Source organism: Diabrotica virgifera, chromosome 9 (genome assembly GCF_917563875.1).
Source record: "Diabrotica virgifera virgifera chromosome 9, PGI_DIABVI_V3a".
Lineage (NCBI taxonomy): Eukaryota > Metazoa > Arthropoda > Insecta > Coleoptera > Chrysomelidae > Diabrotica > Diabrotica virgifera.
The window spans coordinates 176,188,064-176,204,582 of record NC_065451.1 but is presented as its reverse complement, the minus strand read 5'-3'; the positions used below and the strand labels follow the sequence as shown (position 1 = coordinate 176,204,582).

At 31.1% G+C, this 16,519-nt stretch overlaps 1 protein-coding gene across 2 annotated transcripts in view; it reads right to left on the bottom strand.

Moving 5' to 3' along the window:
• LOC126891975 (DNA topoisomerase 2) overlaps positions 1-16,519 on the bottom strand; it is a 255,500-nt gene that overhangs the window by 90,710 nt on the left and 148,271 nt on the right. For both annotated transcript variants that reach the window (XM_050661332.1, XM_050661333.1), the window contains exons 13-16: positions 12,184-12,379; positions 10,760-11,006; positions 7,865-8,000; positions 1,055-1,272 (exon numbers count right to left, since the gene is read on the bottom strand). In XM_050661332.1, coding sequence (XP_050517289.1) covers positions 1,055-1,272; positions 7,865-8,000; positions 10,760-11,006; positions 12,184-12,379 — 797 coding nt within the window. The remainder of the gene's footprint in view (positions 1-1,054; positions 1,273-7,864; positions 8,001-10,759; positions 11,007-12,183; positions 12,380-16,519) is intronic.

The window sequence follows — 16,519 nt, the reverse complement described above, 5'->3', positions numbered from 1 at the left end:
TATAAAAAATTAAGTAATCGTGTGCGGAAAAAAATAACTATGCCATTTTAATTGCCTATTTGTCTAATTTGTAAAATTCATATTAGAGTTTTCAAAAAGCGTATACAGGGTGAAATTTTTTCTAAGACCCAAACGAACTAATTTTTTAAAGCCGGACCTGATTTTTTTCTAGTTTGAATAAATCAGTTGATTAGGTGGTAATAGTGTAACGATTGACCAAAATAAGAGACACATCGATCTGACCGTTCAAAAATTATGACGAATATAAATTTCTGTCAAAATGCGAAAATCGCCCTGTATATTATTAAACAAGGGGAGCAGACACTTTTTAACGGTCATTCGTTATTCCCCATAGGAGCCTTTATATGAGGTAGGAGTATGTACAGTTCCTCATGACTCACCCTGTATAGATATATTATAAAATGGCTCAACAAGGATTGAAATAAACTACAAAACGAACATCCAAATGGATTTACCCAATCTGGCAAAACTGGTCTCTATAGTCTGTACGTTTTCTTCATTTATAATATGAATAAAATGTTTTTGTTTACAAATAACATAACCTCAAAAAATAATACACTATTTATAAATAACTTTAACAAACCTTCTAATAGCATCATCTAATTATTTTAATTACCCGACGTTTACAATCTGACCAAAATTCTGGGCCCGGATTACGTACACTCGATACGCATCGTATCCGCCATGTTTTCCCATAAGGCGCTACAGTAAAACATGGCGGATACGATGCGTATCGAGTGTACGTAATCCGGGCCCTGAACTAAATTGTCCATTTTTTATATTTATTATTCTTTATACCACACGTTATTTTATACCAAGAGGGTAAATAGGTCCCGTTAAATTGAACCTGTTATGTTACCAGATAACGTTTTTGAGAAACGTTATTTGTCATACATCACATCAATTTGTAGAATTTACGTAAATGCAGGATAACGTACACGTTATTTATAACGTGTTTGTTACATCACAGGGCTGAATAAGTAATATATATGACAATAACGTATTTATGTATAATATTATTTGGTATACATACCGTTTCTTTCTTTTGTTTATTCTGACTGAGCTCTTTCAACTTTTCATCTCTTTCTTTCTTCTCCAACTTGTCCAAATTTTCTACAAACACATCCAAATCATCGCGCCATAAATCTGATGGTGTCTTTTTCTTTAGGATATTCAGTTCCATTATTTTCTTGTCTTTTTGATTAAGTAATTCGTTTTTCCTTTCTTCAGTCAACATCCACATAGACATACCTATAATTATGATAAAACTGTGTTGATAAGAATCAATTATAAGAATTATTACAACTAAGATCTCTTTAAATACACTAGGAAACGAAAAACTACGAAAAACGAAAACTAAATTATTACCTCCCTCGTGTGACTTTTTTTTATACAGTTGTTCATGTCAAAACTGACAACTTTTCATTTCTCAAAATCTTTGACAGGGGGACCCCAAGTAGCACAATAAAAACATTTTTTATTTTTATTTTAGGTTTATAAAGGTTTTATTGTGGTAAATAAGAAGATAATGGTTTTAAAGTTACCTTGTAGATATATTGCCAGAACTTTAAAACTGTTAAGCATTTGTCAATAGTTTTAAAGTATCTAATAAGAGTATCAAATAAGACTAATTAATCTTAATAGATAACTTGTCTTATTGTAGTTTTAAAATGGTTTATTCTCAGTTCACTTTAAAACTAATCAGTTTTATAAGGAATCTGTTACCTTTTAGTTTTAAAGCAGTTCTAAAGATTCTTCTAATATGACTAATAAAACCTATTATTAAAACTACTTGATATCAAGACTATTATGTCAGTAAAACATATGCCTTAAAACTATTTTTTTAGTTGTACTTAAAGTTGCTTTCTTAAAAGCAATTAGTAGGCTATATTAAAACCAAACGCTCTTAACTGAATCAATTTGGTTATCGTATAAACTAAACTATGCTTCTTATTAGAAACACTAAAACTAAACCCATCCCTTCTTTCATGTCCAAAATGGTCGGCTATTTGTTTTAGAGCGAAACAGTGGTGTAGTGTGTTGTAAAAAGTGAAATTACAGTTAGTATGTAAGAAATATGTCGCAAGTACTTAAAATATAAACGAAATGGTCATTTTATAAAAGAAAAATACAACACACACAGCACCGCGACGCCTCGATTTTAGGTTAGATTCACATTAAAACCGAGTGGCAATATTGACAGCAGCATTAAAACTAAACGGTTTTAATTCCAAGGCAACCTTGCTTTTATGTAGGATATATGCTCTTGGCAAGGTATAAAATAAAACCATTTGATCTTATCAATTCTCTGTCGATAGACCAAATAGTTTTATTTCGATTTCGGCCATATTGCTTTCTGGAGATGCTGAAAGCCATGATAGATTACAATAAAAGGCTTACATAAAAATTATAAATAAGCGACTTAAAGACATAAATTCGATTTATTTTAACATTTAAACATTAAAATTATTGTAGATAAAATTAATTTTCTTTCAAATTAATATTTTTCGGATTTAAATTTTTTTATTATTTTTATTCTTTAATCGCCAAAAGTCAGAAATTTTAGGGCGCGTGAGTTACTTAGACCTCTTTTTGTTAACATTATCAATAAAGCTGAGTGCGCAAGTGTTTTTCTACCTTGACAGTCCGAAATAACCAAGTACTTTTTATTATTTTATGATTACAAATGCGTATGTACCTATCATAACACATGTAAAAATTTGTTGGCCTATATGGAGTATATGGGCTTAAAGAATCATTTAATATGGTAAATCATCTTTAAAAGTCTCCATTTCCGAAACCTTTTTAAGTTTGCTATAAAACTGTCTGCACTTGAAGTGTCTTTTAACATGGTTTTAAAAGCACCTTCACAGAAGCTTTGAAACCAGTTGCTTAAGAAAACAAAGTTTTAAGAAGGTTTTTATTTTTGGTTTTATTGACCTCTTTCAGAGTGGGTTTTATGCTGAAAGCGGTTTTATTGCAACCTTAAGGTTTACTTAAAAACCAAATGGTTTTAATTTTAGTTTTATTCTACGGTTTTAAAGCATCCTTAAAAGACTTAATAAACCCATTCGGTGCTACTTGGGACGTTTCGTAAATATAGAGGTTTCTAAAATTTGGTTTGTCTGACAACTGGAGTACCCTTAAAAAATTGTCAAACAATATTACCAGGAAATTGTAAGTATTTTTATCAAACAATCCTGCAAAAAAAGCTGATTTTTGCAGGATTGTTTGATAAAACCATTTGTTTAATAGTTTCATACTATTGTCCGACAAATTTTTAAGGGTACTCCAGTTGTCGGACGCACCAGTTTAGAAACCTCTGTACAGTTTATCCCAATCCTTTTTTCAGTGCGTCATAGTTTGCCGAAGTCGCTCTAACACATTAAGCTCGATTGTATTAGCTCGATTCCCAATAAGTTCACTACTGGTCCAGATGGCGTCCCAAATTTCCTGCTGAAAAAGTGTGTTTGTACGATTGTTGTGTCATTATTTTTATTATTTAATAAATCCCTGGAAACTTCGACGTTTCCGATGGCCTGGAAGGAAAGTTATATTGTACCTGTATTTAAGAGTGGTCTGAAGGATAATGTTGAAAATTACCGTGGTATCTGCATCCAATCTACTATTCCTAAGCTGTTTGACTGCCTTGTAGCTAAGCAGCTTTCTTGGTCTTGTCGAAATTTACTATCTGAGTCACAACATGGTTTTTGCAAAAATAAGTCCACTGCGACAAATTTGGTATGCTATCAGGCTGACCTTCTTACTCAGATCGAGGATCGTAAGCAAATCGATGCAATATACACATATTTTTCTAAGGCCTTTGATCTTGTGGATCATCAAGTTCTTTTGTGTAAGTTGGTCTTGTTTGGTTTTCATGCTGGATTTGTGGAGTGGATAAAAAATTACTTAACGGGTCGCAGTCAAAGGGTGAAGATTGGTAGTCATCTCTCCGATAAAATAAAAGTAAGCTCTGGAGTTCCTCAGGGTGGTCATACTTCACCTCTCCTTTTTAACATTTTTGTGTTAATGATATAATTGACTGCTTTCGTAATAGTAAGTGTCTAATGTTTGCTGATGATTTAAAATTCTGGAGAGTTATAGAAACGATTAGATACCAAGATTTCCTACAGGAGGATTTAAACTGTCTACATGCCTGGTGTGTTCAAAATAGACTTAATTTAAATACCAATAAGTGTTCTTTCATAAGTTTTACACATAAGGTTGGGAAGGCTGAAACGAGTTATATTATATGTAACCAACCACTCAATCGCGTTTCTTCCATTAAAGACTTGTGTCATTATGGATGAAAAACTTTCTTTTGTAGAACACATTAATACTATTTCTGTAAAGGCATCTAAGCTTCTAGGTTTTGTTATGAGAAATTGTAAGTGTTTTTCTGTGGTAGCAACGAGATTGGTTTATTGCTCAATTGTTAAATCCTTGTTGGGAGTACTGTTCGGTAGTTTGGTCCCCTTACTATCAAAACCATATCGATACGGTCGAGAGGATCCGACATAAATTTCTACGTTACTGCGCATTCAAATCTTATCTAACTATAGTTAACCATGATTACTGAACTGTAGAGTCCCATCTCTCTATACTTCCTCTCAGATTACGTCGTGACATCTCTGATGCGGTCTTTCTGCGTAAGTTGATTAACGCACAAATTGACTGTCCAAGTCTCTTGCGCCAAATTGATTTTAATGTTCCCAATCGAGCCCTTCGCTATCATAAAACATTCCATGTCTCTTACCACAGAACATCCTATGGTATTCATAGCCCAGTCGATAGGTATATGGGATTATTGAATATTAGTAATGTTGATGTTTTCAATAGTTCATTGGATCAACTGAAGAGATCTCTGGCTTTATGATGTTCATTGTTGCAAAAATGTCTTTTTTATTATTGTTAATACATATTGTTAAATTTAGTGTTATATGTTAGGTATATTTGTTACATCTTATATTTTAGGTATATGTGATTGTCTGTATTCTTGCATTGTATCTTCTTATGTGTACTACGTATTTGTGTTGATGCTAGTTATTATTATTTACTTTATACACTTTTACACTTTTAATGGGGTTTTCCCGTATGATTAATACATAAAATAAATAAATAAGCTCGAATTGACAGAGAAAAACGTATGTCAATGAATATTATACAAAGAACTTAAAAAATTATGCACTGGTTGAAGGGTATTTCCATATTAAATATTTTAAAAATTTAAAAAATTTCCATATTATATTTATAGATGTTCGAAATGAGTGGAAAAAAATTGTAAAGAAAGCCAAATCATACAACAAACTTTGACAACATACAAGTGGAATGCGGAGTGATTCACCGCAATAAGTGAATCAGGGAGCTCTAAGTAAGAGGGGCAAACATTCCACCCGGAATGAAAAGCCCTGATGATGATGATATTTATAGATGTATAATTATTGATTGACAATTGTAGTACTCTAAATAAATAACCAATCCATGATGCGAATAAAGATAATTTGAAACAAAAGTGATCTATCGTGACCGTACTTTGTAAAATGTTAAAGGATAAATGTAAATATACTCATGGACAAAAATATTGCATATTTTATCTTCAATCGTTATTATTTGTTTATTTTTTATATTTGAAATGTTAAGTTGTTTTTTTATTTATTTATTTATCTATTTATTTTATTTATTTATTTATTTGATGTATTTTAATTTATTAGAGATAAATAAATGGTTAAACATAGTCTTTATAACTGAATATGCAATAATATAACAAATTAACAAACATTGCATAGTATGGAAAGTGTGCTTTGGCGACTTGACAATTCTTGTTTTGTTGAACTGTCAGTTAGAATATGTCAGTTGGAGAGTTTTATTTTTCGATTCTGCAGTTTTCTTGCTGATATGCACCACTTAAGTGAGGTAGTGTGTGCTACAATTGTTACTTTAAGAAATGAGGGGTACAGACAATAAGATTGCGTGGATAGCGAATATCCATCAGTCGATGTTTCTCGTATAGTAAAGCGATACAATAGACTGGGGAATACAAAAGGCGATCTGGTCAAGGACGAAAAAGACGTACAACACCAAGAGATGACCAATATTTAAGACTCAAATCTTTGCGAAATCGTATACTTACAGCTTCTTATCTCAAAAATGAGTTACTGATCACAAGACAAGTTAATGTAAGTGCCAAAACTGTGACTCGAAGACTTAAAGAGGTTGGTTTAAATCCAAAACGGCCTGCCAGAGTTCCACTTCTTCTACCACGGCATAAAACTCAAAGGTTGCACTTTGCAAGAGCCCACGTTAACTGGAACGAACATCAATGGAGAAGAGTTCTTTTCACAGATGAAACGAGGATACAATTATGGAAGCCAAATGGACGTGATCGAGTATACAGAAGGTCTGGGGAACGTTTCGCAGAATGTAATCTTGTACAACATGTTAGTTTTGATGGCGGTTCCATAATGCTATGGCGTGGCATTAGTTGTGAGAGTCGTACGGAGCTTATTGAGGTGAATATTCGAATGAATGGTGACCAAAGAATTCCTGCACAGGAAAAATGGAATCGACTTCCGCAAGAAACCATCCAAGATATTCTGCGGAGCATGCCTAGAAGGATGCAGGCATTCATTAGAGCTAGAGGAGGAAATACTAGGACTAAATTGTTACAATGTTGCTGTAAAAAATTGTTCTATTGTCGTTATTGTTTCTTTTTCTAATTAAATGTTATAAGCAAAATCAGACTATTCCATTAATTTCTTTACAAATTAGTTGTGACTGCAATATGCAAGTTACAGTAGAACGTCGATTATCCGAACGTCAATCAACCAAACGACCGCTTATCCGAACTCCCGACTTGTGTAAAAACTCGATTGAAAATGCCTAAACGAAAGCGTGTTGTCCTTTCTATGAAATTTTTTAATGCTTAGAAATCTTCATTTTGTTGCAAATACAGCACTTTTTTGTTTAATTTCTATCCTATTTGTCACTAAAGATATGTAAATAAGGCTTTCATTCGAATATGGATAAATAATATTGCTATATCAATACAGTTCATTTATCCGAAAAAATCGATTTTCCGAACACCTCTGTACCCCAATTAGTTCGGATAATCGACGCTCTACTGTACTTGACAATAAATATACGTAGGATAGTTCAGCTCCTTATTTAGCAATAAAAAGTACAAAATTTTTTAAAAGGAAAAAGATATACTTCAAAAATAAAATATGCAATATTTTTGTCTGTGAGTGTATAAATATTCTATATCATTGGCCTATTGTATAGTGATATTGTATTCTATATGTATTTATTTTTTCCTTAAAATATTAACATTCTGGCAAATATTTATTTAAACATAAAAATATTTTGCATGAGATTTAACTAAAATATCATGCAATAATTCGCGATCTTCTTGAAATCTCATATGACATCAAAATTAATGACGCACTGAAAAAAGGGGTTTGGGATCAACTGTATTTACGAAACGCCCACCTCCCGAAAATTTTCCGAAGTAGAAAAGTTGTCCGAATGACATGAATAACTGATAAAAATAAATAACTGACTAAAAAATGGCGCATTAGGAAGGAAATAAATTTATATTAAATGGTAAGCACAAGGATTATTAAATGTTACTAAAAAACCATGACACAGTAAAATTTTTTTGATATCCATCGAATGGTACTCCTTTTCTATCGCCTTCTCTCAGATATTCCAGTGACAAAACTGGAAATTACTCAATATTTCTGTTTTTGTAACAAATTACAAAATATTGGTACGTTGTTTTGATTGGCATGGGTTGAAAGTAACATGATTATAATTAAAAATTCATAATAATTGTATAATATACCTAACAAATAATCGAATTTTTTTACGTCAGGATGACCACTTTCCACCTTCTTCTTTTTAGCATTCTCGTTTTCTTCAGTATCTTCGTTTTCTTGTGAATCTTGCTCGGCATCCTCTTCTTCGTCCTCAGCCATGTTCTAAAATATTAGCAATAATTAATATTTAAGAGGCTACAGTAGCGATCAACAGGTAGCAACAAACGCGTTCCAAGATCGCGGCTCTAATTTTGAATATTTTGTCGAGATATTTGGCACACATATTCGTAATATAGTAAAGAATGGCGGTACAGAGTCCAATTTCAGAAATATGTTAGTACGTGGAAATTACTCTATAACTAAATAAAATATTGAAAAAAGGAGCCTGTACCGCCATTAAAAAAAACTATCTTCAAATAAACATAGAGAAATTATCACTGTCATTTTGACAAACCTGCGTCAGATTTTCTCTAATCTGTTCTGTCATCTTTATCGATATCTGTTCAGTGCAGTAGTGTGTTAATTTAAGAATTCGTTATTGTTGTTTCATAGGAAAATAATGTTTATTGATAGTTAATTTATTATATATTTGTTGTTGTATAAGTTGTTGGCCTATTTGAAAAAATAGATTGTTATGTAATTGTGAGTTTTAGTTATATGTAGGTAGGTAAGTATATTTTACGTAAAAATATTTAGAATTCTAATGCGAGTATATAAAGATTTAAGCGGATTTTCTATTCTAAAAATATTATCAATAGTTTAACAAAATGTAAAAAGTAAATCAAACGAAAAATAAAGTGAAACCTTCTAAGAAACAGTCCATTAAAAACCATGCCAAAATTATGCGAAAATCGAAATTTGTTTCGCTTCACAATAAAAAAATATTATTTATTATTGTTTTATTATTTGACATTTCATGCAAATACCTTTCTAAATACCTATCTTAACATAAAATTTTCACCCATTTTGGTTTATTTTTATAAATATCTATTTATTAATAATAAAATCGTTTTCTATTACTTCCATTTAGCGCGACTATGATATTGTCAAAATATTAATCTTAGATAATGTCAAAGATTACCACTGTTGCCAAAGTTTATGATACTATCTCCCGAAGTTATATTTTGTTGCTACCTGTTGATCGCTACTGTTTAATCTTAAGGCTATGGGTACATAATTCGCAAATATTTTACGTGTATCCCTACTTTTTCTGTCTTTACACGGCAAATTACGTGTAGTAAAATTCACACTGGTGTGGATATGTAAACATTACTAGAATGTCATTCTACTTGAAAATGTCATAATTAATTTAAAGAGCTTTTGAATGTTCTTGGATAACTGTTATTTTTATAATTGCAAATTATTAATTCAGTTAATAAATGTGATAATTTTTTCACTAACTATGTTTTCAGTGATTGTAATAATTTATTTGTAGAACAAAAACTAATAATCAATAGAGAAAAGAGGAAAAGTGTTAAAGTGATTTTTTAATATGTTGTTATTTTGGAACGCTTACAATTTTGAACATCTCTAACAACAAAATACTTGGATCACAGGATATATCTGATGTATTCTCTGCTTGGATCTTCCACAAATAATACACAATAAATAACTTTTTATTAAGTTCACGTCTTAAATCAATTATTTATCAAATACACTATATATCAATAATATTTAATCAATTTCTCAAAATATTCCCGATGCAATGTCAAATATTTAAAATTGTCACTGATTGTCAGTGTCTGACTGACAATATATGCTGACAATATTATATTCGGTTGAGTGCGTTGTAAGACAAAGACAGATTTGGAAAATATTACCACGGCATTGTGTTCATTTTTTTCAAATCCTGAAAAAACCAATAAATATTTTTGAAAAATTTAAACGCAGAATGAAAGACTAAATTATTACCGAGGGCCGAAAGTTCCTTAGAATAAATAAAAAGTTTATTTTGAATGAGATATTTGAATTTAAAAATCACACTAAATTTTCTCTTAGTTTTTTCACCCCTGTAACTTATTAAAATAAACATTGTAGAAGTTCTCAGGGACTTTCGGCCCTCGCTAATAACGTAATCTTTCATTCTGCGTTTAAATTTTTCCAAAATACTTATTAGTTTTCTCAGGATTTGAAAAAAATGAATCCCCATTTGAATAGCATTGCAGCCGAAAAGACGTTCCGATCCTCTTAACATGCGGGTGATTCCATTTTAAACCACTCGATTTTTAATCCAAAAAATTTTTGGGTCTCTGATTTGTCTGAAACTTGGTGTATAGTTTCTGTACCAAGTATCAATGAAAAAAATATTTCAACAGAAGCGACGCAAAAATGTCATACACACTCCGCCATTTTCAACTTATCGGCAAAAATAGTAGGAACGTAAATTGTTCCAAATAAATCGCATTTACAACTATTATAATTTCTTTATAACAATTTTTTTCGTGCAATCGATATTTTCCGAGTTAATTGCACTTACAGTAGACGCCTATATTTTTGACTCTGATATTATTGCATGTAACTTTTTTTGTATTGTTAAAAAGTAAAGTCCTTTTAACCACTTAAAGTCCTGTATTTTGCCAAATTTTCAGCCAAATTGAAGGATACATATTTTTGGAATTGTGGGAATGTAAAAAATGGCGGTTTAACGTTTTCTCCATTAAAATTTGATCGAAAACATCAAAATAACTTGTTTTAATCCCGTATAATGACATTTTTGAGTCCCTTCTGCTGAAATATTATTTTTTTGATTGATACTTTATAAAATATACAAATTTATTTAAATAGTTAAAATGTCTTATTTTTATGTTACGCAGGAGCTATACACCAAGTTTCAGACAAATCGGTGATCCTCGAGTGTTTGTCTGACGAGTGATTTGACATGGAATGTACCATACATTTCAGAACAAAACGAAAAATCTCACTTTCTCTTTCCATTCCAGGACAGGGTCTGCGGGATAACCTCTTTTAAGTAGTTCTTCTACAATGGTTTTTCTCTTTTTGTTCTCTACTACCAATTCACCGTTGCATTTCTCCAAAATAAACCTAGCTTGAGCTGATAGTTTTTCAGCCTCAGCGCCGAGAGCACCCAAAAGGAAGTCTTTTCTTTTTCCATATAGCTTCATACGAAGATCGTAGAATTCTTTCAGGATCGTCATCACTGAATCGTACCTACAAAACATGGGCGTTTTAAAGAAGGATTGATTGAAATTGAATATAATACAAATAATTTAATACAACAGAGAAGAGCTATTCCAGGTCAAATCAACACACTTTGAATTAATTTTTTTCCTGACCAATTAAGATTTTTTTTAAATTTAGAGTACTCATAGTGGATGATTAGGTGAAGAAAAATACAAAATTTAAAATTTTTATCTCAAGCCGTTTCCGAAATATGGTTATGTAAAGTTTTCCAAAAAAATCCAAAACACCGCGACCATACCTGCCGTGATAAGATAAAAAGCAGTAAGTGCCAAAATAATGGTTTTGAGTTATTTGAAATTGTCTGGCCGAAAAATTGAAGAGAACAATTAAACTTACTTTTTTGTGCTCTTTTCAAATATACAATCAGATTTTCAAAATTTTTATTTTAAGGTCACAATTACTTTATAATTTTTTGTTAACACGGACCTGGATTTTTCTCATGGTTAGTATTCTTTTTCTCATGATCATCTTTCAGTGCGTCACAGTTTTTCGATTTCTTTCTAACGCATTAAATTGTATTTGACAGAAAAAAAGCACGTCGGTGATTACTTTGGTAATTATTCTAGTTCGGTGGTTATTCTAGTTGTCGATAGATGGCGCCATAATAAAAAAAATAATTTTTTTTAATTAGATAATAATATTACAAATATAATCTGTATAATTTATAAGACTATACAAATCAATGAAAATACCATTTTATAAATTCAAGAAACACATTTGATTTGTTTTTATTCCAAATTGAAAATAAAATGTGACAACTGTCAGATTTAACTAAAATGTCATGTTAGAATAAATGTCATAAATGTGTATTATCACGGACTTACCCTTTTTCCTATCATTTGTTACGCACTGAAAAATGATCATGAGAAGGACAATATGTCGGTCGTTTGGGTTTTGAATGAGACATACGTTTACCAAATATCAAAAAAATATACAGGGTGGTTCTAAAGTTATGGCTTAGGAAAGAAATGGGTAAAATCGATAAAACACCCTGTAACTCGGTTATAAAAGTCGCTAGGGCAAAAAATGTAGTATATCTAGAACCGGCTCGGTGACCTCTATTCACCATTGAAGTATTTTCGTTTCCCAATGAAACACCCTGTATAAAATGTCATATCAAGTTTAAATGAATTAATTAACTAACCTTTTGAGACATCCATACTCATCAAAGGCGCACATTGAAGTAGTAGTAATGAGATTTTGTAGCTTAAAGCTTTTATGTAGACCTTCCTTCTCCATAGCCTGCATTTGGTTATTTTGAAGAGTTATCGTGAATTTTACTGTAACATCTGAGCAGTTGTCTCTATAATCTGTTAACACTGATTTAACCTTCTCATTTCCTAAAAAATTACACTTTTATAAAAAAGAACTTTTTATAATGCCACATTTTTATTATTTATACGACACAATATAAAATTATTAACTATAATAGTTGTTTCACTCCCTCTGTCATGAAACAATTTTGTAATCGATTTCAAACTCATATAAATCCAAGAAAATGTTTAAAATTGTAAAAAATTAATGAAACATGTTTCGAAAGAATAAGAATAAATTGTCATATATCTTAGGGCCGGTTGTTCGAACGCTAATCAAGAAGTTGATTATAATTAAGTCCCCTTAACAACCATCAAATAACAACAACCCTCATTCGTACGTCAATCAGTTGATTGTAATCAATTATGTTAATTATCATTATGATAATTAACATCATTGATTGATTAATTAATTATTAATTATTAACCCTTAACTTAACAATGTGTATCTTAATACACACCTATTTTAGATTTTTTTACAAAGTTTAAACCTCCAAATACGCGTCGATATCTGCGACGATGCACTGTTGCAATTTTTATATTTGGAGGGAATAAATTTGTCAACTTTTTATAGGTTAGTTCTGTGACGACCGTTGGCCGGGTTCAATTTACCAACTTTTCCCAAGATAACGCTAGTTTTTGTGGCGATTTGTAAAGTTATTTTAATTCTGTGAATAAAATCGAATAAGGTAAGCATTGTCCTTTAGTAATATGTCAATAGTTTCGTAATTTAGATGTTTGATAAAATGTGAGCTTCGTCTAAAAAACATGTGTATTTAAATTCCCATCGCCAATAACACGAACAACAATAAATGTGAATTTAAATAAACACTGCCCGTTTTAGACCATTTAAATAAGAACGACGAGTAATAGGTGTCCAGGGTAGTACTCGTTGAATTGTTAACTGTATAAAATTAATATATTTTGTGATTTTATTTAAATGTATTTCAATAAGTTTTAGTAATGGGCGCTGGGTATTAGTTTCAAGTTCGTCTTTGTTTCAGATTATGCCTTCCAACAGAACAAAGAGAATATACAATTAGCAACTCAACAAATAAATGATGAGGTTTGTGAGTATAATATTTTAGTTCCCAATAGAAATATTGACTCCGAAATTGAAAGTGATAATGAAGAATATATTATGTTACCGTCCGCCCCTTTAGCATATCCTGTAATAGAGGGTGTTGATGACGATGAATTGGAAAATTCATCTAAGTTTACTATTTTATCGAATATATTGCTCGAAAACGAGGAGATCTTGGAAAGCGAAGCAAACAATGAAAAGGTAGAAAATGCAGAAGGTGCTAAAAACAACGAGCTAGATGAGCGTATTGGGTATGTTGTAGATGAAACCTTAGCAGATGAGCTTGATCATAAACCTCTCAATTTAAAAAAGAACAAACAACAAAAAGTTCAAAAGAAAAACAAAACCAAGAAAGCGAAAATATACAGCTGGACAGAGCTACCCGGTAGATATTGAAGATGATAATTTTCAAGTTACAGACGAGATTTTATCTCCAATTGATTACTTTAAAATGTTTTTTGATGATATAAATTTTTGATGATATAAAAGAACAAAAACTTTAAACAATTTATTTTTTACATAATCGACAGCTTGCTCCGTAAAAATAAAAAACTTGGAAGACCTTCAAATGAGGACATTGCTGTTAAAAAAAAAAAGAATAGGAACCATATTTCAACCCCGGCCAGAAGGTGATATAAGATTTGATAATTTCGGACACTTTCCACAATTTTCCACAAAGAGCCGATGTCGCAATTGTGTAAATATCCAAACACATATAAAATGTACGAAATGTGACGTACGTCTTTGTTTTGTGTCAAAACGAAATTGTTTTTACGATTTCCATATGAGCACGTAATCATTGTAATATTTTTGTTAGTAAAATAAATCAGTACAACCCTGACTGTTTTTTCATTTTTCCACCTAATTTTAATTTCGAAAACAAGTACTCAAATTGGTAATGTGTATTGTAATACACACATATTGTTTTAGGGTTTCTTGGTGTTATGCATTCAGATACACACGTACAAATCAAAGTCAAAATTTGTTAAAAAAAAAGTTTATTAGTGAAAATGTATTAATTGACGACCCACTTCAACAAATAATGTCAGAAATAATTTTTATTTTGCTTATTTCTTGTTTTGCCAAGTTAAGGGTTAATTAACATAACAATTATTAACATCATTGATTAATAAATCTCATAATTGTAATAAATTATGTTTTCAGAAACCCAAACAAAATTGACATTAACAGTTGGTGACAGCAATTAAATATTTGATAATGATCAGTTGATTCCATTTTTGATTAGCGTTCGAACAACCGGCCCTTAATATAGCTAATATTAATCTTAATACATTAATATCAATTAAATATTAACTAAATACTAACTTAATAAACTATCAATTTTTATTATATTAAGTTAATAAAATATTCTTTCTATCTTTCTTTCTCCCCTTTCTTGTACCCTATCAGGGTGTCGGATTTGGGATCGCTATTTTAATTTACACTCACCCATCTCTTCCATTCTTTTCTGTTGTCTGGCATCATTTTTAATTCCTCGAGTGATTTTCCTTTAACTTTTCCCGCCTCTACTATTTGCTGTATCCATTTTTTTCTTGGTCTGCCTCTTTTTCTTTTAACAATGTTCCTTGCTTCGTAGACTCTTCTCGTAATTCTGTTGGGTTGCATCCTCATCAAATGCCCATGCCAATTCATTTGTCTCTTTTTTAGTTTATTCATTATGGGTTCTTGGTTGGCCATTCTCCTAATAGTCTCGTTGCTTAATCTATCCCATTTTGTCTTTCCAACTATCCTTCTTAAATGTCTCATCTCCACTGCATTTATTCTGCTCTTGTTTTTTCAGAATTGTCCAGTTTTCACTTGCATAGAGCACAGTCGGTATCACTATTGTGTTATATATGTTTATTTTTGTCTCTCTTGCAAGTTCTCTTTTCCCCAGTACTGGGGCTAAGGCATAGTATAACTTGTTTGATTTCTTTTCTCTATTTGTTATTTCCCAGTCTATTTTTCCGTCGTTAGTAATGATACTTCCCAGGTATTCGTAAGTTGTAACTATTTCCAGTTCTGGGTTTTTGCATTTTATCTTTATTTCATTATCTTCTTTGCCGTTGATTATCATTATCTTACTTTCCCCCCTTTTATTTCCATTTTTAGCTCTTCTATTTCCTCTACCCATATATCCATTAGTTTCTGCATTTTGTTCTCGGAATCTGCATTAGTACTATTTCGTCCACATACATTAAGGACTCTATTGTTACCGGTTGTAATCTATGGTATCCTATTATTGTCTGTAGTTGGTTGGTTCTTGCTCTAGTTTTTCTTATTAATTCGTTCATTACGATTATGAATAGCAAAGGGCTGAGTCTATCTCCTTGTTTAATACCTCTATTCCAATTAAATTCTTCTGATCGTTCCCCTGCTATATGTACTCTTCCTTTTACCTCTTTGTAAGTACTTTCTATAATTTTTATAAATCTGTTTGGTAGATTTATTTTCCTCAAGCATTCCCCTATAATTTGTCTTTCTATCGTGTCAAATGCATCTCTTAGGCCTATGAATGCTAATAACAGTTTTTCCCCCGTGTCTAAGCATCTTTCGATTAGGTTCCTGAATAGGGAACTTGCATAAATTTTTAAATTCGAAAAAAATGTTATAAATCACAACACAACATAATTTAAAACATGTATCAAAGATAAAAAAGTTTTGTTTGTCTTTCGTTTGGCCCCTAAAGACGATTAAAAATTCAAATTAAAACAGGTGGTCCAAAACGCATCGTGACGTCACTTGGTTTTACATTTACATTTTTCCAATAAAGTAAACAGAATTTTAAATTAGACGTTATAAACGTCAGTAGAAAATACATTTATGTGACGTTACAAGTGTTTTTGATCGTTTGAACTATCCATAGAAAAATTCGTACTTTTACAAAATGGTTTTATTTTCAATAGTAAACCTTCGTTCCTTTCCTTCAAAAACAGTATAAAACTACAATTTTAACAAACTGGTATATATTATTACAATGACATACGATAAATGTCATTAGAATATAAATATTTTTGACTTATTCCACGACGATGAGCTTGCCAAATACCCAAGTAGGTGGAGGCCAAAAAACTAAAGAAGGA